The sequence below is a fragment of the Eulemur rufifrons genome, chromosome 28 (genome assembly GCF_041146395.1).
Source record: "Eulemur rufifrons isolate Redbay chromosome 28, OSU_ERuf_1, whole genome shotgun sequence".
NCBI lineage: Eukaryota > Metazoa > Chordata > Mammalia > Primates > Lemuridae > Eulemur > Eulemur rufifrons.
Genome location: NC_091010.1, coordinates 21,014,146 through 21,038,423, shown reverse-complemented (window position 1 = coordinate 21,038,423; position 24,278 = coordinate 21,014,146). Strand labels below are relative to the sequence as shown.

At 36.6% G+C, this 24,278-nt stretch overlaps 2 protein-coding genes across 5 annotated transcripts in view; one reads left to right on the top strand and one right to left on the bottom strand.

Moving 5' to 3' along the window:
• Positions 1–963, bottom strand: part of FAM149B1 (family with sequence similarity 149 member B1) — a 53,418-nt gene extending 52,455 nt beyond the window's left edge. For both annotated transcript variants that reach the window (XM_069460143.1, XM_069460142.1), the window contains exon 1: positions 795–963. In XM_069460143.1, the coding sequence (XP_069316244.1) occupies positions 795–841 (47 nt within the window). In that variant the 5' untranslated portion in view covers positions 842–963. The remainder of the gene's footprint in view (positions 1–794) is intronic.
• A 114-nt stretch (positions 964–1,077) lies between these two features.
• On the top strand, positions 1,078–23,352 carry ECD (ecdysoneless cell cycle regulator). Of its 3 annotated transcripts, XM_069459981.1 has the most exons (15): positions 1,148–1,294; positions 2,521–2,738; positions 6,180–6,297; positions 8,824–8,911; positions 9,025–9,203; positions 10,066–10,258; positions 11,489–11,617; positions 13,747–13,875; positions 16,385–16,470; positions 17,968–18,074; positions 18,206–18,392; positions 19,321–19,388; positions 20,134–20,348; positions 21,756–21,966; positions 23,298–23,352. In XM_069459981.1, the coding sequence occupies exons 2-15, from the start codon at positions 2,534–2,536 to the stop codon at positions 23,318–23,320; spliced, it is 1,938 nt and encodes a 645-aa protein (XP_069316082.1). In that variant the 5' UTR covers positions 1,148–1,294; positions 2,521–2,533; the 3' UTR covers positions 23,321–23,352. The 3 variants fall into 3 exon arrangements, with proteins under 3 accessions (XP_069316084.1, XP_069316082.1, XP_069316083.1); XM_069459982.1 differs by lacking the exon at positions 23,298–23,352 and having other exon boundaries at positions 21,756–22,047; XM_069459983.1 differs by lacking the exons at positions 11,489–11,617; positions 23,298–23,352 and having other exon boundaries at positions 1,078–1,294; positions 21,756–22,047.
• Positions 23,353–24,278: the final 926 nt, after the last annotated feature.

Below are 24,278 nucleotides of genomic sequence, written 5' to 3'. Positions count from 1 at the left end.
AATCTTAAAATATGTAACATTTCTGATATAATTTTATCTTCTGAAAGACTGAAGATAATCATACCCATCTTACAGAGTTGTTATAATGATCAAAAAGTGAAAGTCCTTTTGACAGTGTAAAGCATTAATAAATCTAAGACATTATCATTAACTTGCTAAATTACAACACTTCACTAGGAGTAGGAGGTGGTATTTCCTTTCTAAATCTCAAAAGCAAAACTGGTCCGCATGGATTCTGATGCTTAATTGCAGAGGTGGGGAGGCAGTGTGTGTAATGGTTATGACCACAGGCTTCAGAATCAGATGGACACCAGGTTTGTACCTCTCAGCTCCACCACCTTCTGGGAATGTGATCTTTGGCATGCTACAATCTTTAAATTTGAAATCTTTATCTGTAGAATGTGCAAAATAGGATAGCTTTGCATAGTATGGCACTAGATGTATTCAACTTTATTGTAGCACTCTGCTATTAATAACTTCTCTAGTTGTTAATGGCCATTGGCAGTGGAGCCGGAAGTACTGCGCAAACTATAAACGCTCTAAGAGACCCCGTCCCTGAATTCAGGAATTACAGCCCAAGAGGCTAAGTCCCAGGATAGCACAGGTGACATGCCCTCAGCTGGAGATGGAGGGACAAGGGGCAGGGCCGAAGGAGTGAATTCCGAGGAAAAATTTCTCTTCCCAACCCTGGTAAAGAAAAGGAGCGACGGACTGGTCAAAGGGGGTCCCCAGAGAGCCCGCGGCCCGCCTCAGCCTCCCCCGGCCCGGCTGGGGTGGCTGAGCAGTCCACTCACAGCTCCAAGCTCTGTGGCACGGCCTTTCGAGTGTATCTGGAGATCATGCTCCTCCTCCTCCTCCTCAGCCGCGGCCGGGGCGGGTACGCCAGGGTGGGAGCCTCCGGGCCTGGCCCTCCCGCCGGCTCCGGCCCGGCCCCCTCCCGCCACCTACCGGCCCCGTCGCGCCCCGTCGCCTAGACTCCGGACCGCCACCGCCCCCAGGACCCCGCCTCCCCAGTCCTCCGACCTCCCAACTTCCCCGTGGGGACGGAAGTGACGGAGACATTTGGGCACCCGCCAGATGCTCCCGGCGACACGCAGCAGTGACGATACCCAAGGTTCCGGGGACTGAGCAGGTTTCAGACTCTCCCAGTGCTTCCGCAGGCCTCAGGTCCCAGGCGAGCGTTGGGACAGAGCCTGACCCAGGCTTTGGCGGCCGGTGGCAGCTCTCAACCGGCTGAGAGGGGCGGCTGAGGAGAAGTGTAACAGCAGAGACGCGCAGGAGAGCCCGTAGGATCGTAAGAAGAATTTGCTTAGTTTTGTCAGATGGAAGGAGGGAGCCTGGTCTGAGTAAAGAGCACTAGATTCCAAGTCAGGCCCCTGCTGCTTGGTCGCTTCTCTTTCTATGCTCTCAATTGCCTCATTTGTAGTGTGGTGTTAGCCTAAGTAATCTCAAAATCCCTTCCAGTTCTGACACTAAATTCTGCGTAATGAGGTGTGTTTGGCGTTATGGAGTGGGTGGGTAGAATTATTGTCTGTACCTCTGGGTTGAAGGGCAAAATGATGATTTGGACAGACTGTAGTGGGTGGGTGTCTGGATAGAAGATGCAAGGTTCCGTATTAGTCTGTTAGAAAGCCGAGTAAGCATGAGAAAAGAATGCTGAGTTAGGGTGGCCGACCATTGTAGTGCCTTCCTTTACCAAGCATCACCTGGCAGTAATAGCAAACTCGTGTTCTTATTTGTAAGGAAAACCTGTAGGAAATAAAGAGATATCTACCACCTGTTAGTACATCACAGGTGTATAACTGCGACCTGAAAAGGGAGCAAATTTAGGAGAGATAATGGTGGGATCAAGAACTGTGGGCAGATTATTTTGTGATAAGATGATAAGGACATGAATGTTTTGTAGTTTTGAATTCCCCTATGCCATGCAAAGTTTGTAAAAGAGGGAGATTTAAATTCTGCAGAGCAAGAGAGATTGCTCTTTAGAGTGTTTAAATAACAAAATTTTAAAGCTGGGAGGGATTTTAGCGATATTAGGGTAACACTCATTTTAAAATTAAGGAAAAACGCCAGAAAGAGAAAGTGAAGTGCCTCAAATGGCACAACTAATTAGTGGCAGAACTAGGACCTTTGATAGTATTTAAACAGTGGACGTTAGTGCAGTGTTTCTCAAAGTGTGTTACACACACCACTTCTAGTACAAGGGCAAACGTTTAAAATTTTATTCTTACATAGTTAATTTGGGAATGTGATACTGGATTTCCATTCACTGTATTATATCAAGGTTTCCTTTTAACATAATTTTAAATGTAAAGAACATAGTTTTAAGTATAAAATATTAAAAGAATAATATTAAATGTTACTATAGGTGGTACATAGTCAAGGCAAAAACCAGAAGAATGTGGATAACTGAATTTTTGAAAACTCAGTGTTAATAGAGTCACCTAGAAGAGTGCAGGGAATGAGATGTAACTTCTACGTTGTTCTATGTGGTTTATATTTTGAAACATTTAAATGTAGTTTTCAAAGAAGAATGGAGGAAACTATGAAGCTTGCTACAGTGGAAGACACTGTGGAGTACCACCTGTTCCTGATACCAGATGAATCAAGGGATCCAGAAGAACACAAAGAGATTCTTCAGAAATATATTGAGACAATAATGAGCCAGTTTGCACATATGTTGGCCCCCTATATCTGGCAGAATCAGCCTTTTAATCTCAAATATAAACCTGGGAAAGGTAAGGCTCTTTTACTTATTTTGATTAGTGTGACTTAATGTTATTCTGACAACAGTGATGTGTACTAGTCTTTACATCATTCAGTGTTGTTAGGAAGAGATTATATCCTCAACTTTTTAGATTAGTGATGCTTATCTACATTCAGTTAAGCCTTCAACTTAAAAAATTTTTTTTAATTCATATTAATGAAAGCTTTCTAATAGTCATTACCTTAGGAACTAGCATATACTAAGCATTATTAAACGCATGGCTATTCTTTTGAACTTTAGTTACTGTCCTATGCCATAATGTATCTAAGTACCTATACTAAACAGGTTCAGGCATCTGGCTTCCTTAATCAAAGTTCCTTTTGCTGTTATTCAATGTTCTTTATCTTGGTGATGTGTTTAGTATTCTGCCTTGTTTCACATAGTTGTTTGGGTGAGGATCCAAGAGTGGCTCTGCTTGGCTTATGAAGAGAAATAATTGGGCTTTATGACCATTACTTGCCACTCAAAATCATTTTGAGGCTCCTTCACCACTTCCCTGTGTTGTCAGTGCTTGAGATCTGATCTCTGGAAAAATGTGGCACTCTGTCCTATCATTTCTTATAGCTTTACAAAAATTAATCATGGATAGGTGACCAAGGCTCTACTCACATAGAGATTTATGTGGAGTCTTGTTAGGATCAGGAGCGTGGTATCTTGGAATGGTATCACAAGTATATACCACAAGTATACATTGCCGTGATACTCTCAATTTGGTGTTTATCTGTTATCTTTTGGCTAGCAAGTGCTAAATGTCTTCCATACTGTTAATTTTATTAAGCTCTTATTCTCTGATAAACATGTGGTATTTTTTGGCAAGAACACTGTCATATTAGTGCAGCACATCCAAAACCAACCCTTTATCTGCCCTCCTGAAAGTTATTTTTACCACGTTTTCTCACCTTACTTAATGGCATTGCCATACACCTAATTAACCAAGCTACTTAGTAATTCAGAATCCTACTCAAGTCTTCACATCACCATGTTCACTTAGGCATTAAATCCTAATTACTTCTAAAATATGACCTCTTCTCTACATCTGTTTGGCTTCAGTGTAGGCCTTCTTTATTTCTTCATCTGGAAATCTACAATAGCCTCCTAACCCACCTCTCTGGTTCTAGTCTCTCCACTTCCTCATACTGTTGCCAGTTACCTTTGTAAAACACAAATTTGTTCATGTCACTCTTCCAGTCTCCTGCTTCACATCCTTCAACAGTTCCCCATTGCTTCAGATGAAGTTTAAATTGAAGTCTAATATATGAGGTAAATAAAAATAGGTACTTTTTTTTTTTTTTTTTTTTTAGAAACAGGGTCTCATTCTGTTGCCCAGGCTGGAGTGCAGTGGCATGATCACAGCTCACTGTAGCCTCAAACTCCTGGGCTTAAGTGATCCTCCCAGCTCAGCCTCCTGAGCCTAAGGCTACAGCCTGGCTAATTTTTTTATTTTTTATGTTTTTAGAGACAGGATCTCACTGTATTGCCCAGGCTGGTCTTGAACTCCTGGCCTCAAGTGATCTTCCTGCCTTGGTCTCCCAAAGCACTGGAGTTACAGGCATGAGCCACCATGCCCAGCCAAAAATAGATACTCTAATTGGAGTTCTCTAGGTCAAGAAACTTGCAAGATCTGGGGAGGGGAGAAGAGTTGAGTGGGCTGTTCTTCTTACCTGTTTTTTGCCATGGTAGCTCTTGAGACACTCTGTGATATGTTTGACCTTCATTCTGCTAATATGGTATATTACTGTGCATTGATTTTCTCATGTTGAACCATCCTTGCATTCCAGGAATAAATCTTACTTGGTCGTGGTGTATAATCCTTTTAATTGCTGTTGAATTTGGTTTGCTAATATTTTGCTGAGGATTTCTGCATCAATATTCATCAGGGATATAGTGGTCTTCGGTTTTCTTTTCTTGTGTTGTCCTTGTCTGGCTTTGGTATCAGCGTAATGCTAATCTCATAGAATGAGTTTGGGAATGTTCCCTCCCCTTCATTTCTCTGGAACACATTGAGGAGGATTGGTGTCAAATTCTTCTTTAAATGTTTGATACAGTTCTCCAGTGAAACCAACTGCTCCTGGGCTTTTCTTTTAATTACTGATTCAATCTCCTTATTAGTTATTGGTCTGTTCAGATTTTCTATTTCTTCATGATCCAGTCTTGATAGGTTGAATGTTTTTAGGAATTTATCCAATTCTTCTAGGTTATCCAATTTGTTGGGATACCATTATTTGTAGCATCCTCCTGTAATTCTTTTTATTTCTGTGGCATAGGTTGTAATGTTCCCTCTTTCATTTCCAATTTTAGTTATTTGAGTCTTTCTTATTCCTAGTTAATTTAGTTAATAGTTTGGCAATCTTTTAAAAAAAACTCGTTTTTGTTGTTTTTCTATTCTCTATTTCATTTATCTCTGCTTTAATCTTTTTTTCTCTTTTTAAGGCAGAGTCTCACTCTGTCATCCAGGCTAGAGTGCAGTGGCCTCATCACAGCTCTCTGCAACCTCACACTCCCGGGCTCAAGCCATTCTCCTGGCCTCAGTCTCCTGAGTAGCTGGAACTATAGACGTGTGCCAACATACCTGGGCTAATTTTTTTTCTATTTTTTATAGAGATGGGTCTCACTCTTGCTTAGGCTGGTCTCAAACTCCTAGCCTTAAGCGATCCTCCTACTGCGGCCTCCCAGAGTGCTGGGCTTACAGACTTGAGGCATCACACCCAGCCTCTGCTTTAATCTTTATTATTTCCTTCTTCTGCTAGCTTTGGGTTTGGTTTGTTCTTTTTTTAGTCCTTTGAGGTGTGAAGTTAGGTTGTTGATTTGAGATCTTTCGCAACTATAAAATTCTCGCTTAGCACTGCTTTTGCTGAACCCTTTAAGTTTTGGTATGTTGTACGTGCATTTTCATGTGTCTCAAGATATTTTCCAATTTCCCTTGTGATTTCTTCTTTGATTCATTGATTGTTTAAAAGTATATCATTTAATTTCCACATATTTATAGATAGTGCACTTTTTAAAAAATTTCTGCTTCATCCAAATCTGGCTTCCTGGTGTTTCCAGAATATTGTCTGTCATGCCTCTGTGCCTTTGCACATGCTGTTCCCTCTTTCTGCTGAGCCCACCTCTGGTCATTCTTCCAGATAAGCATAGCTCGGATATCATCTCCTTATGCTCACATAGCCTTTAGTGCATATCTCTGTTCTAGAGTTCATCTCGTTTTGAGAAGGTTTGGTTGTCTATCTCTTATTTTAGTCCAGGAGGTCATGGACTAAAACATCTTGTTCAGGATTGCAACCTCAGCTCCCATTATAGTATTAAATACCTGGAGCACAGTCAATGAATGTTTATTCAATTGAATGACTACATGTATTTTTATTTGCCATGAGAAATTTATTTGGTTACATAGTTGCTTTTCTCTTGTTTGTAGGAGGTGTTCCTGCTCATATGTTTGGCATGACAAAATTTGGGGATAACATTGAGGATGAATGGTTTATTGTTTATATAATAAAGCAGATAACAAAGGAATTTCCAGAGTTAGTAGCAAGGTATTATAGTTATTTTAATTATTCTAAAGGAATTTAATTATTGAAACTAAGTAACTACATTTTTATCCTTTTAGTAATTTTTTTCCTGTACTCTGATGGAAATTGTACAAATCTGAGACAGATTTAAAAAGTGACTGTGTTTTCTTTCTCTTCTCTTATGACTTCCTTTTCTTGAGAAAGAATTAAAGTACTATTGGAGAGTTCAACTTCCAAAAGATTTCAAACCTACTTATTTTAGGTTTTATTTTTTAATATTCTAATTATGAAAGAACAAGTAAATATGGTAAACAAAATTCAAACAATACAAAAGGTTGTACTGCTCTGGCTTCCCAGAAGTAATCACCATTAAATTTCTTACGGATCTTTGGGGAAAAAAAATTCATTCATATACATATGTACATATTTCAAAGATTTCTTTTATATGTCTCCCTCTACTAGACAATAGCTATATTTTTTGAGAAATCATACACAGAAGCAATTGAAAGAGAAGTCAGTGAACAATTGTATCGAAAGCAAAGTAGGTATCACTGCATTGTAATTGTTTTAAAAAACAGAAACTGATAGTTCTCTGCAATTACCAAGTATTACCAGAAGAGGGCGTTTTACCCACTTATTATATTTTGTCCTAGCTTTCCTAGTCAGAACCCACAATTCTGATCTTTTTCTGTCCATGCAACCTCTTTCTCAGCAGAAAGAAAAGAGAAGAGTAAAAAAAAAAAAGAAACCTTTGAAAACGTATTATTTAAATTTTAAACATTAACCCACACATACCTATCACCCAGCTTCAACAATTATCGACTTATGGTCATTATTTCATCTATACCATTCCCCTACTTATTATGCCACTTGATCCTTAAATATTTCAGGATGTAAATCTAAGAGATAAGAACTCATTTTATTCTTATTTTAAAATAAGTTTATTTAAAATTTTTTTTTTTTAATTTTTATTTATTTATTTATTTATTTTTCAGAGATGAGGTCTCACTATGTTTCCCAGGCTGGACTTGAACTCCTGGGTCCAAGCGATCCTCCTGGCCTAGCTGCCCAAGTAGCTGGGACTACAGGAACAAGCCACCGTAGCCTGTTTATTTTTTTAATTGACAAATAAAAATTATATATATTTATCATGTATAACATGTTGTTTTAAAATATGTATACATTGTAGAATGGCTAAATTGAGCTCATAACATGCAATACTTCATGTACTTATTTTTTTGTGTGTGATGAGAATATTTAAAATCTCTCAGCAATTTTTAAGAATACAGTACATTGTTATTAACTATATTGTACAATAAGGAAATATTATTTTAAATACTATTACCACACATAAAAATAATTAGCAATAATATTTTCAATAAATAATAGATTTATAAGTGAACACATATAAAAATATTAGTTTAGATCTATAGGGATACTAAGGAGAGGGCAATACCTTTTGTGTGCAGATTCTGATATTCATAAAATGATGGTTCATACTTACACACCATGTCTATAAAGCTCTTTAAATCCTAGGCATCCACTGCCTTGTCAGGTTTTTTTTTTAAACATTCAAAAAGACAGAAGCATTTCTCCTGTAACCCAACCAGGTTAGATAAGATTAATCTTCCTAAAGCAGAGCTGTAACCATTTTACTACCCTGCTCTAAAACCTTTAATTGCTTTTCTTTGCCTGTGAAACTAAGCATATTCTCATTGATTCTGCCAACACTTAATGCTCTTCGCAAAATGATATAACTGTGCCTTTTTAGTCTTGTTCTTTACTGGGTATCATCCTCTAAAGAGTCACTTTAGTTGCTACCTCTGTGGTTTCGCTTATGCTGTTCCCTCCCAAGAACATCTCTCCTTTCTCCTTATAGACACTACCCATTAAAAGTACTGAGCTAGATGGTATATAATGGTATATAGAATATGCTACCTTTTGTATAAAAAAGGGAGGAAATAAGGATATGTTTTCCTATTAGCTAGATTATGCATAAGCAAGTTCTAGAAGGATGTATAAGGAACAGCAGTGAGGGGGATGGAAATCGGGCAGTTAGGAACTAAAGCAGGAGGAAGACTTTTTCATCTGTAACTTTTTATATATTTTTTAAAAATTTTAACCATGTGAATGTATTACCTATTCAAAAATTTATAGAAAGGGATGCAATTGAGGCAAAAATAATTATCTTTCAACACCCAGTAACATCTCCTGCATAAAGGTTTTCCTAATCTTGACTATATATGACTTTTTTTCTTCTTTTAGAATCCTATAGTACTTTGTATATTTTCATATTTTGGTCTAACATTGTTTATTTATGTACATTTCTTATTTTCTCTCTTTATCATCTCCAACTCCTGCACACACTCTTATAGTCTCCTTCAGTGCTTAATGGTATCTTAATTATTTTGCTTTCTCAAAGCCATCTGCACATTGTACATATGCAAATATTTACTAAGATGAAGAGGAAAATGTATTAGATTAAAACTGCTTTTATTACTAGCAAATACATGCTTGTTAAATGCAAAATTGGAACTTTTCTTACATTAGGATTGAAGACAATGATGGTGAATTCTTGTTAATAGAAGCTGCTGACTTTCTCCCTAAATGGTTAGATCCTGACAATAGCACCAACAGGGTAAGTATACCCAAGTTTAGAAGATTTACAGAGATGAAATCATGCTGCATTATTTTTATATGTATTAGAGTTTGCCAGTGCTCACAGTGAAAATTGAAATGTACCATTTGCAGGTGTTTTTCCACCGTGGGGAGTTGTGCATTATCCCTGCACCAAGGAAACCTGGAGCAGTATCTTGGTTACCTGCCACACCCCCAACAATCCCACAAGCATTGAACATAATCTCAACACACCCAGAAAAAATTTTGGCTTCAGAATCTATACAAGCTGCTGTGAATAGGCGCATCAAAGGGTAATAAAAATATCACTTTCATTGCTAGTTGAGGAGTCTTGGTTTAGTGCTGCTTGTCTTTCATTGATTATAAAATGTCTTGCACCTAGATTAATGCTAATTTTCATTTTTCCTACATCAAAATTACTAATAAATTTATGGATTTTAAAATCAAGAAACATACCTTTTAATTCCAATTCAAAAGTGTTATAATCTAGTATCAATATTTTTGCATTTATTTACCTTAGATGTTGTGGCTAAGTATTATCTATATTTATGGATAAAAAAATATGACACCTTTAAAAGTGAAACCTAAGGGAACACAATGTGCCCAGGTTTTTTCTGTGGTTCTGGGGCTAGACGTAGTATTTTTTGATCTATGTGGAACACTTTAGGTTTTATTCAGAAGAAAAGGTTAGTCTACTAACATACTAGTTCAGCCATTCAAATATGAGTACCTGTTAATGTGTAGCACCATTCAGGTCTTAACAATATTAAAAATCTCTTTTAGCTTTGTTTCAGTACACTTTGTACCATTTTTTCAGAAGAATAAACTGATTTTATCTTTATTCCAAAGTATAATGGATTTTTGTTTTGTTTTTATTAAGCTACCATAATCCCTTTCATTTTTCATTTCTTCCCACTTTCTCTTTTTCCCTCTCGTCTTCCTTGCAGTCGCAAGTGTATATTGTATCTTTTTTCATCTCTCTTGTCACTCTACATCTTACTGTTGATGAACCATGACAAGATGTTAAAGGGGAAGTGAATGGTATAAGAATTCTAGATACTTCTCTACAAAAATCCCACAGAAAAAATATTTTTTAAAAAGAATTCTAGATATTTATGTACTATAAAATAAAAATAATTATGTTAACTGTCATAGGTACCCAGAAAAAATTCAGGCCTCCCTTCATCGAGCACATTGCTTCCTTCCGGCTGGCATTGTAGCAGTGCTAAAGCATCGCCCTAGATTGGTGGCTGCAGCAGTCCAGGCATTTTATCTACGAGACCCCATTGACCTTCGATCCTGTCGTATTTTCAAGACATTCTTGCCTGAAACACGAATAATGACATCGGTAAGATATCTCTTAGTTTCTTTTGGTCATTTAGTTTCTTTCTCTAGAAAGGGGGTTGAGACATTATTTTAATTGTTCTCTAGAAAAAATTGGAAATATTCTGTTTCCTTACAGCATGTTAATATAGGTTGATTATCCCTTATCTGATATGCTCGGGACCAGAAGTATTTCAGATTTCATATTATTTTGGATTTTAGAATATTTGCATGATATTTGTTGAATATCTCAAATCTGAATATCTGAAATCGTGAAATGCTCCAATGAGCATTTCTGAGCTCCTCTTGGCACTAAAAAAATTTCTGACTTTGGAAGATTTTGCATTTTCATATTTGGAGTGCTCAACCTGTACACATTTTTTTCTTTTGTCATTTCTCCCCCCAGTGGAGGAAAGTTTCAAGAGACCTGACCCTCCATTTTATATCTTAATGTTTCCTACCTATTTTTGACCATATTTTCCCTATTTTTATAATTCTTTCCTTTTTTTTTTTTTTTTTTTTAGGCAGGGTCTTACCCTGTCACCCTGGCTAGAGTATAGAGGCATCATCAGAGCTCACAGCAACCTCAAACTCCTGAGCCCAAGTGATGCTCCTGCCTCAGACTCCTGAGTAACTGGTACTACAGGCATGTGCCACCATGCCTGGCTAATTTTTCTATTTTTTATAGAGATGGGATCTCACTCTTGCTCAGGCTAGACTTAAACTCCTGACCTCAAGCGATCCTCCCACCTCAGCTTCCCAGAGTGCCAGGATTACAGGCATGAGCCACCACGCCCAGCCAATTATTTCTTTCTTAACAATAAAACATTTCCTCTCTTCTAGAGAATTAAGAATTAGGTGTGGTGGCATGAACCTGTAATCCCAGCTACTTGGGAGGGAGGAGGATCTCTTGAGACCAGGAGCTCAAGACCAGCCTGGGCAATATAGCAAAACCCCATCTAAAATTTTAAAAAATTATTCTTTATGTTCTATCACCCAAACTGCCATATAATGAATGTAACTAATGATAAGAATTCCATGAGTGATAACTAAAAAGTAGGCAGTAAGGTAAATTTTATGGTATGTGAGTTATATCTCAATAAAGCTGTTACTGAAAACAAGTAGACAGTGAATAGGTTGGATCTTCTTTACATTTCATATGAACATGAAGCTCATAAGTGGACTTATTATTATATTTAACTATGAAATGACATCCAAAATTTTAATTTCACGTATTTTGGGTCTGTGTGCCTAGGTGACTTTCACTAAATGTCTGTATGCACAATTGGTGCAACAAAGGTTTGTGCCAGACCGGCGCAGTGGATACAGGCTTCCTCCTCCATCTCATCCCCAGTATCGAGCCCATGAACTGGGCATGAAGCTGGTAATGTTGAACAGAAAATTTTATTTTCTTTCTTTATGTAAAAGGACTCTTAACAGAATAATGGCACAGCACAGTAAGTCTAGAAATATACCCTATTTATGTGAGAATGTAGTAAAATGTGGCATTTCAAATTAGAGGAAAAAATGAATTATTCAGTAAATGATAATAGGACAACTGTGATGCCATCCTAAAAATTAAAGTTGACTCCCTCACACCTATATCAATATAAATTCTAATTGGATCAAATATTTACATGTAAAAATTAAAACTATAAAATTTGAGAAAAAAAAAACATAGAACTTTTTATAATCTGAGTAGAAAAAGCCTTTCTAAGCATGACTTGAAACCAGAAGCTATAAAAGAAAAGACTGATAAATTCTATTGTATAAAAATTAAACATTTCTGCATGGGAAAGAAAATCCATAAAATCAAAAGATAGAAAACCTAGAGAAAGTGCTATATTTTAATCTAACTGAAAAAGAGCTGGTTTGTCTTTTAAAGTGTTCCTTTAAGTCAATATGAAAAAGATAATACTAACCAATTAATTTAAAATGTTCAGAAACTATAAGCAGATGGTCCATAGAAAAGAAACTACAAATGACCTTTAATTTAAACATATGAAAAATGTTGACCCTTGCTCATAATAAAAGAAATGCAATGTAAAGCTACAAAATAGTGGTTTTCACCATTAGATTGGCAAGAACCAAAAAGTTTGACAATATATACTGGGTTGGTCAAAATATATAGAGAAAAAGACACTATCAAGCCTTTTTGATAGGAATATAAATTGTTTCAATCTCTTAGGAAAACAATTTGGCAATGCAGATGCTTCTCGGCTTATGATGGGGTTACCTCCTGATAAATCCATCATCTGTATATATCATAAGTCCAAAATGCATTTAATACATTTAATCTACAAATCATTATAACTTAGCCTGGCCTACCTTAAACAGGCTCAAAACACTTACATTAGCATATGTTCGGCAAAATTATCTAACACAAAGCCTATTTTATAATAAAGTGTTGAACATCTCGTGTAATTTATTGAATACACTGTAAGGTACTGTATGTATTCTACACGATCGTGTGGCTGACTGGGAACTGTGGCTTGCTGCCATTGCCCAGTATAACAAGAGAATATCATACTGCATATCACCAGCACAAGACAGATCAAAATTTGAAAATATGAATGCATATTGCTTTTGCACTGTGGTAAAGTTGAAAAATCATTAAGTTGAACCATCATAAGTCGGGAACTGTCTGTATCTATCAACATTTAAAATGCTCTACCCTTCTGCTCAGCACTTTGACTTCTAGAAATTTATTTTCTCAATATTTTACGTGTGCTCAAAGGCATATATACAAGCACACTCATGACAGCATTGTTTATAGTAGCAAAAGCTTGGAAACTACTTAAATGTCCAGTTGGGGCAATGCTTAGATAAATTATGGTCTATCTATGAAGTGATAAATTTGTGGAGGTGGATAAATTTGTGTGTGCTCACATGAAATGATCTCCAAGATATATGATTAAGTGTGAAAAGCATAGCGTGTATGCTGCCCTTGAATGACAAAAGGGGTGGAGTAGGAAGCTATACATACACAGACACACATGTCTGCTTGAGTGCATAGATTATTTCTAAAAGGATGTGCAAGAAATTGGTAGCAGGCTCCTCTAGAGAGATCAGGGAAGCTCCCTGTTTGAATTATTTTTCAATGTGCATCATTATATTTTTTAATCAAAGGACTCTTAAAATGAAGTAATTCCCTCCCTTTGTTATGTCTGAGATCACACTCTATTTATTTACATTTTTTGTTAGACAAGAAACCTTTTATAAACCTTTTCATAATCAAGAAATAAATTAAGTTTCTGGTTTTATAATGAGCAGTAAACAGTATCTTTTTGAAGAGAATCTTTTCTTTACCTTTATGATTTTTAATATGCTATAGAGATTGAGAAACTTGAAAATAAATCATAATTTTCATAAAATTCAAAAAGTGTTATAAAGGTCCACATGCCCATGTGTCCAGTCAGCTAGTTCTTGAGTGTAACTAAATGGAAAGAAAATAACATAATAAAATGATACTGAAAAAAGCAACTTAATAAGAATTTTACCTGTCTCATCTAGGCTCATGGATTTGAGATCTTATGTTCCAAATGTGGCCCACATTTTTCTGACTCCAAGAAATCCCTTGTGACTACCTCACCACTCTGGGCCAGCTTCCTTGAAAGTCTGAAAAGGAATGATTACTTTAAGGTAGGACTTAAATGTTTTTGTCTTTTGTTTTGCGGGGGTGGGGTGGGGGGGGTGGTTTTATTATTTCGAGACAGAGTTTCACTCTGTTGCCCCAGCTAGAGTGCAGTGACATCATCATAGCTCACTGCAACCTCTAACTCCTGGGCTCCACTGATCCTCCTGCCTCAGTCTCCCAAGTAGCCCAGACTGTAGGTGCGTGCCACCACGCCTGGCTAATTTTTTCTATTTTTGGTAGAGACCGGGTCTTATTCTTGCTCAGGCTGGTCTCAAACTCCTGAGCTCAAGTTGATCCTCCCACCTCAGCCTCCCAGAGTGCTAGGATTACAGGCGTGACCCTCCATGCCTGGCCTTGCAATGTGTTTTTTTAAGTGTATATTCCAGGGAAAATCAAGCCAGTGATTTAAAGTCCTATGGTTCATATTTACGTGTGTAGAAGCTAGAGTTAAAGGAGACCTTTCTAGTTCTATGACACTCAAGATCTTGGAAGATGGTAATGAAAGGATGTTTATGAACTGTTTCCAGTATTAGAGAAAAACTAGTACTATTTGTATTAAGTGATAAAAATTATTATTTGTATGAGATGAACAACTTGCAAAACTTGATAAAGCAAATATGAGACACCAGATAGGAAAATTAGCAAATGTGGATGAAACAATTACAAAAAGGCAACTAGTAAATTTCTCTTAAAATATTCAACTTCACAAATAGTAAAGATATACATATGAACACAATAATGAAGACTATTGTTATTGTCTGTACAAAAGGATATGAATGATATTCTGTGCTGTTAAGAGCAGAGTAAAATTAATGCTCCTATACATTGCTGGTAATATTGTAAATTGGTAGAGAACCTTAACTAGAAAATAATTTGGTTGTGTCTTCCAAGGGCTATACAGAGATTCAAACTCAGAACTTTTACTTCAAATATTCTTTTTAAGGAAATGTCCAAGAATTAGAAAAGTCCATAAAAATATGATTAGTATAAAGACTGTGCAGCAATATGAAAAAGTGCTTATGATATTATAGTTTATTTTAAAAGAATATAAAATGTTTTTAAAATGTTAAGTATGATTACCACTTATAAATATGCATATAGAAAACAGAAATGAGGCTGGCCGTGGTGGCTCATGCCTGTAATCCCAGCACTTTGGGAGGCTGAGGTGGGAAGATCACTTGAGGCCAGGAGTTTGAGACCAGCCTGGGCAACATAGTGAGACCTCATCTCTACCAAAAAAAAAAAAAAAAATTAGCTGGGCGTGGTTGTGAGTGCCTGTAGCCTGTAGTCCCAGCTACTCAGGAAGCTGAGGCAGGAGGATGGCTTGAGCCCAGGAATTCAAGGTTACAGTGAGCTATGATTGCACCACTGTACTCCAGCCTGGGCAACAGAGCAAGACCCTGTCTCAAAAACAAAAACAAAAACTAAAAAGCAGAAATGATAGTTATGGTGGGATTATGCCATTTGGGGTTCTATTTGGCAAACTTTCTGTACTTTGTTTTATGAATTACTAATCAGTTTTGGGGTTTTGTTTTCTATTTTTAGAGACACGTCTCACTCAGGCTGGAGTGCAATGGCACACTCATAGCTCACTATAACCTCAAACTCCTGGGCTCAAGGGGTCCTCCCACTGCAGCCACCCTAGTGGCTAGGACCACGGGTGTACACCACCACACCTGGCTAATTTTTTAAAAATTTTTTTGTAAAGATGAGGGTCTCACTGTATTGCTCAGGCTGATCTCAAACTCCTGACCTCAAGTGATCCTCCCGCTTTGGCCTTTCAAAGTGCTGGGATTATAGGTGTGAGCCACTATACCCAGCCATCAGTTATATCTTAATAAGTAATTAAATAATGGAAAATGGTAAAAAAAAAAAAAAAAAAAAGAAAGAAAGAAAGAAAAAAAACCTCCAAACTGGAAAGAGGTTCTTTTTTTTTTTTTTTTTTTTTTTTGAGACAGAATCTCACTCTGTTGCCCGGGCTAGAGTGAGTGCCGTGGCATCAGTCTAGCTCACAGCAACCTCAAACTCCTGGGCTTAAGCGATCCTACTGCCTCAGCCTCCCGAGTAGCTGGGACTACAGGCATGTGCCACCATGCCCGGCTAATTTTTTGTATATATATATTTTTAGTTGTCCATATAATTTCTTTCTATTTTTAGTAGAGACGGGGTCTCACTCTTGCTCAGGCTGGTCTCGAACTCCTGACCTCGAGCAATCCACCCGCCTCGGCCTCCCAGAGTGCTAGGATTATAGGCGTGAGCCACCGCGCCCGGCCTGGAAAGAGGTTCTTAATGGTGAAAAGGATTAGGAACCACTACATCTAGCCTAGTCCCCGCATTTGAAGAAACTGGAGCACAAACAGGTACATTAATGACAAAACAGGGACTAGGACTTGAGCCTCTTGATTCCTGAGCAGTACATTGTATCATACACTGCCTCCCTGAGAGTTGCTAGGGAACAGGTTATTTTAACGACACCATGTAAGTAATGTTCTGATAGACTATTTTTTTTTTAAGGGACTGATAGAAGGTTCTGCTCAGTACCAGGAAAGGCTAGAAATGGCAAAGAACTATTTCCAACTCTCAGTAAACCGGCCAGAAAGGTGAGTTATAGTTAAGACTTCTACCACAAAGTAAGATAGATTGGTAATTGAGTAGTTCTTTTTAAATAATAAAGTTTGTTTTTTGTTGTTATGAAAATAATATATTCATTCAGTATTACAAATATAGAAGATGTGAGAAGGAAAAAATTTATACCAGAGAGTCAAATACCAATTATCATTTTGATTTATTGCCTTTCAGTGGTTTTTTCCACTTGATTTTTTTATATTTATAAAAATTTGAGGCTGGGCTCAGTGGCTCACGCTTATAATTCAAGCACCCTGGGAGCCCGAAGCAGGAGGATTGCTTAAGCTCAGGAGTTTGAGATCAAAAAATGGAATCATACTAAACATGTTGTTCAGCAATTTTTTTACTTAGTATGACTTCAAAAGCTTTCTAAGTCATTATAAAATAGATTTGCTGCATTAAAAAATAACACAGCTAAATTGTATTCCCAGAATATGCTATAATTTAATTAGTCACTTCTTTTATTTTGCCTTTTGTTATGATTATTTGGGTATTTCTTTTCTCTCTCCTACTAATATTTACATAGTATGGAGTAGGGACAATTTCCCATCACCCACATGATTTTGCAAGGGATGCAAACATTTATTAAATTAATGTCAGTCCTTTACCACAACTAGATTTTCTCCATTCTTAATTGTTCAGATGGGGTTCCATCAATTTATGTAATAAGTCATGTCACTATCATAGAATAACTCACTCATCATATAAATAATCTGTGTGCATATCTCTTCATCAGTTTATAGTAGAAGCAGCACAAAATAGGAGCCAGAGACTTGATTTCAAGCCCTTTTTCTGTCCAACTAATGACCTTGCAGAATTTATAGAACTTCTCTGGACTCGGGTTTTCTCATCTGTAAAACAAGCTTATTATTACCTTCTCATAATAGTATTAATAATTAGAGGAATAAATAAGAAAATGTATTTAAAATGCTAGCATAGAACATAATATATGCTAGATTAATTTTAATTCATACTTTCCTTCTGGGTCTTCTTTTCCTCCTATGAAAAATATGTATAAATTGAAAGAGTTGTACTGGGTCAGTAGTTTCATAACGGTGTTCCATAGAGCCTGCTGCAGAGCCAAAGGGGAAGGCAAATGGGTAGATCTCTGAGTCTGCATCCTCCATTTTAATCAAAGCCATTTTTCTTTGAGCTGTTCTATATTTTAAAGTTCCTGATAGAATTTTATTTGGAAAAAAAGGGGCTGCAACCTAAAAAAATGTTTAAAAACAAATTAGAGCTGGGCACAGTGGCACATGCCTATAGTCCCAGCCACTCAGGAAGCTGCAGCCGGAAGATTGGTTGAGCCCAGGAGTTTGAGACCAGCTTGGGCAACATAGCTAGACCTCGTCTCTAAACAAAAAAACCAAATTAGATTAGCTAATCCTTTCCAGGTTTAAAATGCTGTGTTTTTATGATTACTATTCTGGGTTCTTTTATAAAGAAATAATCATGTCTTTTATTTTTTATAGTTCTCTTGCCATGAGCCCAGGTGAAGAAATCTTAACCTTATTACAGACAATACCACTTGACATAGAAGAACTTAAGAAAGAAGAGGCTAATCTTCCCCCAGAGGATGGTAAGTGAGGGACCAGGATAGAGCAAAAAGATTAAAAAGAATTAAAACATTCCACTAAGTATCCCAGGGTCCTTTCCCAAGAGTACCTGTCATGTGACTGTAGAAGGGCAATATACTTTCTCCTTTTTCAGACGACCGGTGGTTAGATCTCTCACCAGATCAGCTGGACCAGCTACTGCAGGAAGCTGCTGGCAAAAAAGAATCAGAGCCCATTTCCAAGGAAGAGAAGGAGCAGAACTATGACTTAACTCAAGTCTCAGAGAGCATGAGAGCTTTCGTATCCAAAGTCTCAACTCACAAGGGAGCAGAGCTGCCTAGGTAATTTGTGTTAAAGTATAAATATATAAACAGTTAGAACCCACATGTTGAGGTCATCAGTCATTGCATTTCCACTCATTTTTTTTCTTTTGAATAAATAATTGTACTGCTTTTTCTTTTTTTGTGCCTAGTATGGTGATAACTTACTTATCTGAAGTCAGATTTCTAGTAGGCTGATCCTTTGCGATCCATGAAGTAAGCCAGAAACAATACTCAACAGATCTAAAAGCCACCACCTAGAACCATGCAGGGAAACCCTGTACTTTACTCTTTAGATTTTTACTCAGAGCCTTACGTGCTCAACGTTAGCTTTCAACAAGCTCAGACTTTTGGTCTCCGCCCCACCACAAGAAGATTGGAAACTTCAAACTCAAAAGAAGGGGATAAAAGGATTCATCAGAGGCAGAAATAATAACAGAAGAATGTGAAATTACATTGGCAAGTAACAGGAAAAAAAGGTAGAATTGTTACTTGCACAGCAAATACATCTTTATTAGTGTTGATCCTCTAGAGCCTAATGAAAAGAGTAAAATTTATGTTTGGTTATATCTTTAAGAAAGCAGGGATAAGGGAAGGTATGTTTTATTTATTTTTGAAGCTTTAGTTCTTTAGAGGATAGGCTTTATTTAAATTAACTCAGATAAATAACTTTTTGCTAATGCTGGATATATCTGGAAGGGTAGAGAGTAGATAGGTCCCTAAATCAGCCTCAGTTAACTGTGCATAAACAAGGTATGGTTTTTACTTTTTTTGCATCAAACTTTCTAATATCTATTGCCCTTTACAGCCAGTAAGCGCAGGATTTTTAAAATTGAAACTATAATTTTCCATGCTGTGCTTTCTTTGAGATTATATCTTTGGTAGTTTTCCTAAGAATGGTACCACTTTTGCATATAGGATAAATTGTCTTTTTCCTTTAATCTTGCAGAGAACCTTCTGAGGCTCCTATCACTTTTGATGCAGATTCTTTTCTTAATTATTTTGATAAGATTTTAGGTAAGTTACAGTGTGATGTTTACTTTCATTTTGAAACTGTAAGTAGTATGGCTGTTGCTAAAGCATTGGAACATTAGATAACTCAGAAGCCAAAATATTTGTTTTCTCTTCATGGTTTTAAGTTGCTTTCAACCATGAATTACTGCCCTATTGAATGATTTTGTAAAGGCTGCCTAGCTCAGTGCTTGACATAGTAGCTACTCATTAAATATTTGTTGAGTAAATGAATGTTGTGTGTTTAGATAGAGTTTTAACTTGGCTCCTATATTACATTTTTTTTCTCTTTGGGACTTAGTTTACTTATAAGTCAATAAGAAAAAGACAAATAGCCCAATTAAAAAAATCATATTTATATATGTACAAAACTACAGAGATAAAGTTCTGGATACCCATCAAACTGTTAAAAGATGCTTACCTGTGGTGAGAGAGTAAGATATGAGACAATACTTCTGTGTGGCTTGAATGTTTACATCAAAATATATTCATATGTTACGTAGTTTTTTAAGAAAAATATTTTAATTAATTTACTTTTTTTAAAGCTAAATCTTTTGGCTGAGACTGCACTTTTCCACAAATACCTGCCAGCATTACCATTTGTGGAAGGGATTTTTGTGAAGCAGATTGATTATGTATATTAGTCCTTTTCTGTGGGTAACATTCTAATTCTTTTGAGACATGTAGTCACTCAAAAAAAAAAAAAAAAAAAAATGTACCAAGTGGCTCTTTCTTGTTGGGGTCTGTGTAGGGCCAAGGCCTCCTGAGTCAGACTCTGATGATTTGGATGAGGAAGACTTTGAATGTTTAGACAGTGATGATGACTTGGACCTAGAAATGCAGGACCCTGGCAAAGAGGCTTCTCTGAAAGGAACTCTTAATAATCTCAAGTCATACATGGCCCAGATGGACCAGGAACTGGCACACACCAGCATTGGCAAAAGTTTCACCACCCGGAAGCAAGTGGTATGTATGTTTTTAACCTTTTTCCCTTTCTGAGTCTATTATATTGGAGAGCTAAAACCATATTTTATCATAGTTTTTTTTTTTCGTTTTTTTTTTGATGTGTGATTTAAAATAAATAAGAATGCTAATTTTTTCCTAACCCTAGTAGTATGAAGGATTATAAACTTTATTTTCCTAAACATAAGCTTTATTATATTACTTGTGCTATGTTATCTATCAGGATTTTAAATAAAAATTCATGTAATGTGCTCAAATTAGTATGTGGTTGCATACTACTAACAGCTTACTTAATGAATTTTTAAAAAGAGAGAGGATCTTAAATATCCAAATAACTTTCAAATCTTAATAGTTTTGTATATTTCTCTAATTTAGAGCCAAAATTAGAATTCATTTTCCATTTATGTTTTCATCCTAGTTTTTATGCCACCACTGTCTAACCCTAGACAGAGCCGTTATGGAAAGGGCATGGACCCTAGAGTCTTACGGGTTAGGGTTTGAAATCCAGCTCAGCCATGTACTGTGAGTGTATCTATTAACCAGTAATCCTCATGTCGTAGAATTAACATGAGAACCAAATGAGACAACAGTAAAACCTTAATGTTAATTCCCCTTCTTTTGATCATCTCGATAACATTTAAAACTATATTCACTTTCAGTATTGCCAAAGTGTAATAGAAACCATACATTAGATTTATCTAAAGCAGTATTTCTTAAATTTTAATGTAAATATGAACCACCTAGGATCTTGTTACAACATAGATTCTGATTAAGCAGGTCTAGGATAAACCTGAGATTTTCTATTTCTAGCAAGCCCCAAGTGATGCAGCTCCTGCTGGTCCATGAACTACATTTTGAGTAGTAAGGATGTAAAATTCCATAGATCAAGCTGTAATCTTCCAAACCCTTTCCCAGCCTGTGAAATCAGAGGCCAAAGTAACAATTCAGACTCTTTGTGGTTGGATCCACAAAGCCTCATGTTTTTACTTTTAAGCTTTTTTGGAGGACACAAAAAGAAATCTAGCTTCTTTCATTTAGAGGAAAATTTAGATTCTTATGTCTTTTTATGTTCATTTTTGTATTTCTTTAAAACTCTCAGCAAGCTATAAATGTTCCTTCATAATTCTGGTTATCTCTTTTGGGCTAGTTCAAAATAGAGACAAAAATCCATTCAATTTGTAGACATTCTTCTTGGAAAGAAGCGTGTTATAATCTCTAGAACCAAGTTTTACTATGTGTGTTAAATCACATAGTTTATTAGACTGCATTTTCACTCTATATTTCAAAGGATAAGAAATTTCCTTTTGAATTTGGAATTCAAATTTACATTGTTGCTTAGTTAGCTTTTTACTGTAACCAACATCCAACCTAATGGTAATTATCCCCTGATCTTTTCCTTCCATTAATAAGGAACATGTATCCCAGACTACCAATAACAATTCAGATGAGGAAGATTCTGGTACAGGAGAATCTGTTATGGCACCAGTGGATGTCGACCTGAACCTGGTTTCAAATATATTGGAATCCTATAGCTCCCAAGCTGGACTGCCAGGACCTGCTTCCAACCTTTTACAAAGCATGGGAGTGCAACTGCCTGACGACACCCATCACAGACCCACAAGTAAGCCAACAAAAGATTAACCAGCACATCCAGCTTCTCTTTTTTTCTTTTTAAATAAATATTGAGTCTGATTCTGTTCATTTCCAGTTAGTGAAAATGTTTCTTCATTACAAGTTTCACAGGCTGACTTCTCCTCCATGAGCCCCAGCTGTTGCCCTCTCTGCACAAGTCTTTGTGATCTGAACTCCAGAGTGCACGAAGAATGGTTTTGAAGTCAGCAGGGTATAATCTAGGCCCTAGACAGCTTCTGAGATGAGATTTATACACTCCACGTTAACAACATACCCTGCCACTACACCCTTGGTGTCATTCCGGAAGTTTAATTTCTTCCTTACCTCTATTCATTCTTCAGTCAAAATTCCAAGTTGGCAAATTTGGTTTTGATAACTTATTTGCTTTTTCTTTCTAATTTTTAATGAGGAATACCATCTGTATAGTTAAAGTACACAAATCTTAAGTGTACAGTGAATTTTTGCATGTATGTGCCTAAGCCAAGATATAGAACTTATTTACTTTTTTAATAACAGCTATTATTATTATTATGATTTTTTTTTTTTGGTAGAGACAGGGTCATGCTATGTTGCCTAGGCTGGTCTTGAAGTCCTGGCCTCAAGCAATCCTCCCACCCTGGCTTCCCAAAGTGCTAGGATTACCACACCTGGCCAATAACAGCTATTTTGAGATATAATTCACATACCAAAAAAATTTACCCTTTTAAAGTATATAATTCAGTTGGGGTTTTTTAATATATTTATAAAATTATGCAACCATTACCACTAATTCCAAAATATTTTCATCACACCACAAAGAAACCTTATAGTCATTAATAGCTTCTCCTTCTCTCCTCTTCCCAGCCCCTAAAAATCACTACTCTACTTTCTGTCTCTATGAATTTGCCTGTTTTGGACACTTCATATATCACTACTATACTTAATTATTTTAATTAATTAGTTAATTGAGGTTTGATATTTAATATAACTGATCTATTACTAAGATGAAATACGTTTTTTTCTTAGGATGATTCTCATAATCCTCCTAAAATGAATCAAGTCTTATCTATAAACAGTTCCATATGCTGACCATGTTTTTATAATCTAGGTCTCTGGTTTTTCCTTTACTGTGACTGTATGCAGCAGAGAGAAGCCCTTACTGTATCTCACACTGTGACAATAAGGACAGTGGAAGTGATTCCATACTTCCCCCTCTCCAGGGACCAAGGGAGGAATTTGGAGAATGGTATAATAGAGTTCCTATTTGGGAACCTACTATCACAAACTGATAAAAACTAAATATGCTATCCCGCCACTCCAGTCCTTCCGCTTCTTTTACAGTGATGTTCACTGAAATGAGCTAAGGAAGAGGGAAAGTGTCACACGCTGGTTAAAGAAATGCATCAGATGAAGATGTTTCTTTTTATTACATAGGGCAACATTTTAAATAATGTTAATTTAAATGTTTTAAATAAATACATTCTTATTATTTGTTTTGAAGCAATATTTCACATGTTAAAAATGAGATTCCAGAATGCTATCCCAACTTGACTATGAGAAAAAGTTTTCCCCACAATGTACTTGTGGTACATTAAGTTTATCTTCATTGAGAATTAAATGTTTGGTAGAGAAAGGGCAGTACATGGGCAAAAATAAGAAATGAATGAACTGTCTTTTTATTCCAGTTACCAGGGTAACTGACCTTCAGTCAGGCTCACTCTGGTGACAAATTTGTTTTAAGGTTTTACCTATTTTTGCGATTCTGCATCATGGACCCAGCTGGGTTCTATTTATCCTTAGCACCTTCATAATTCATTGCCACATGTATATTCTTCAGCCACGTAAGCCCTGTACCAAAGTTTCTGTTATTTACCTGCCATTTTCAGTACCCCAACCCTGGCCTCTCCTGCCTCAACTTTCAAATATCCTTGTAGTTCTACAGCAAATCCCTCTTCCCACTCACTGCTGGAAAACAAAGTTCAATGTTGTAGCTCCTCCTATCCTCTCATCTTTTCTTTCCCAGAAAAACACATTAATCAAAAAGCAAACAGTTACTCCATGGTAAGTTTGAGAAACTCATAACCAGGAATCCTGCACACTCCCCTATCAGTATTTTCAGATTGGGGATGTGTACACAGGTGCTCACAAACACACCCACATAGAGACAGAAAAGATTGGGAGATGGTAACACACATGGACCTTGAACTGTTTTCTTCTAACTGCAAGATATGAAGAAATCTCAGGACCTCTCTTTCGAGAGTGCTTTTCTCGTCTGTATACTAGGTTCAGCCCGGGTAAAGGCAAGCTGCCAATCTAACAAGA

Bases quoted from the DNA above. Each gene is read 5' to 3' on its own strand.
- ECD (XM_069459981.1), top strand. From the start codon at position 2,534: ATGGAGGAAACTATGAAGCTTGCTACAGTGGAAGACACTGTGGAGTAC. The intron at 11,618-13,746 runs GTAATGTTGAAC...TGTCTCATCTAG, and splicing joins ATGAACTGGGCATGAAGCTG to GCTCATGGATTTGAGATCTT. The intron at 13,876-16,384 runs GTAGGACTTAAA...TTTTTTTTTAAG, and splicing joins AAAGGAATGATTACTTTAAG to GGACTGATAGAAGGTTCTGC.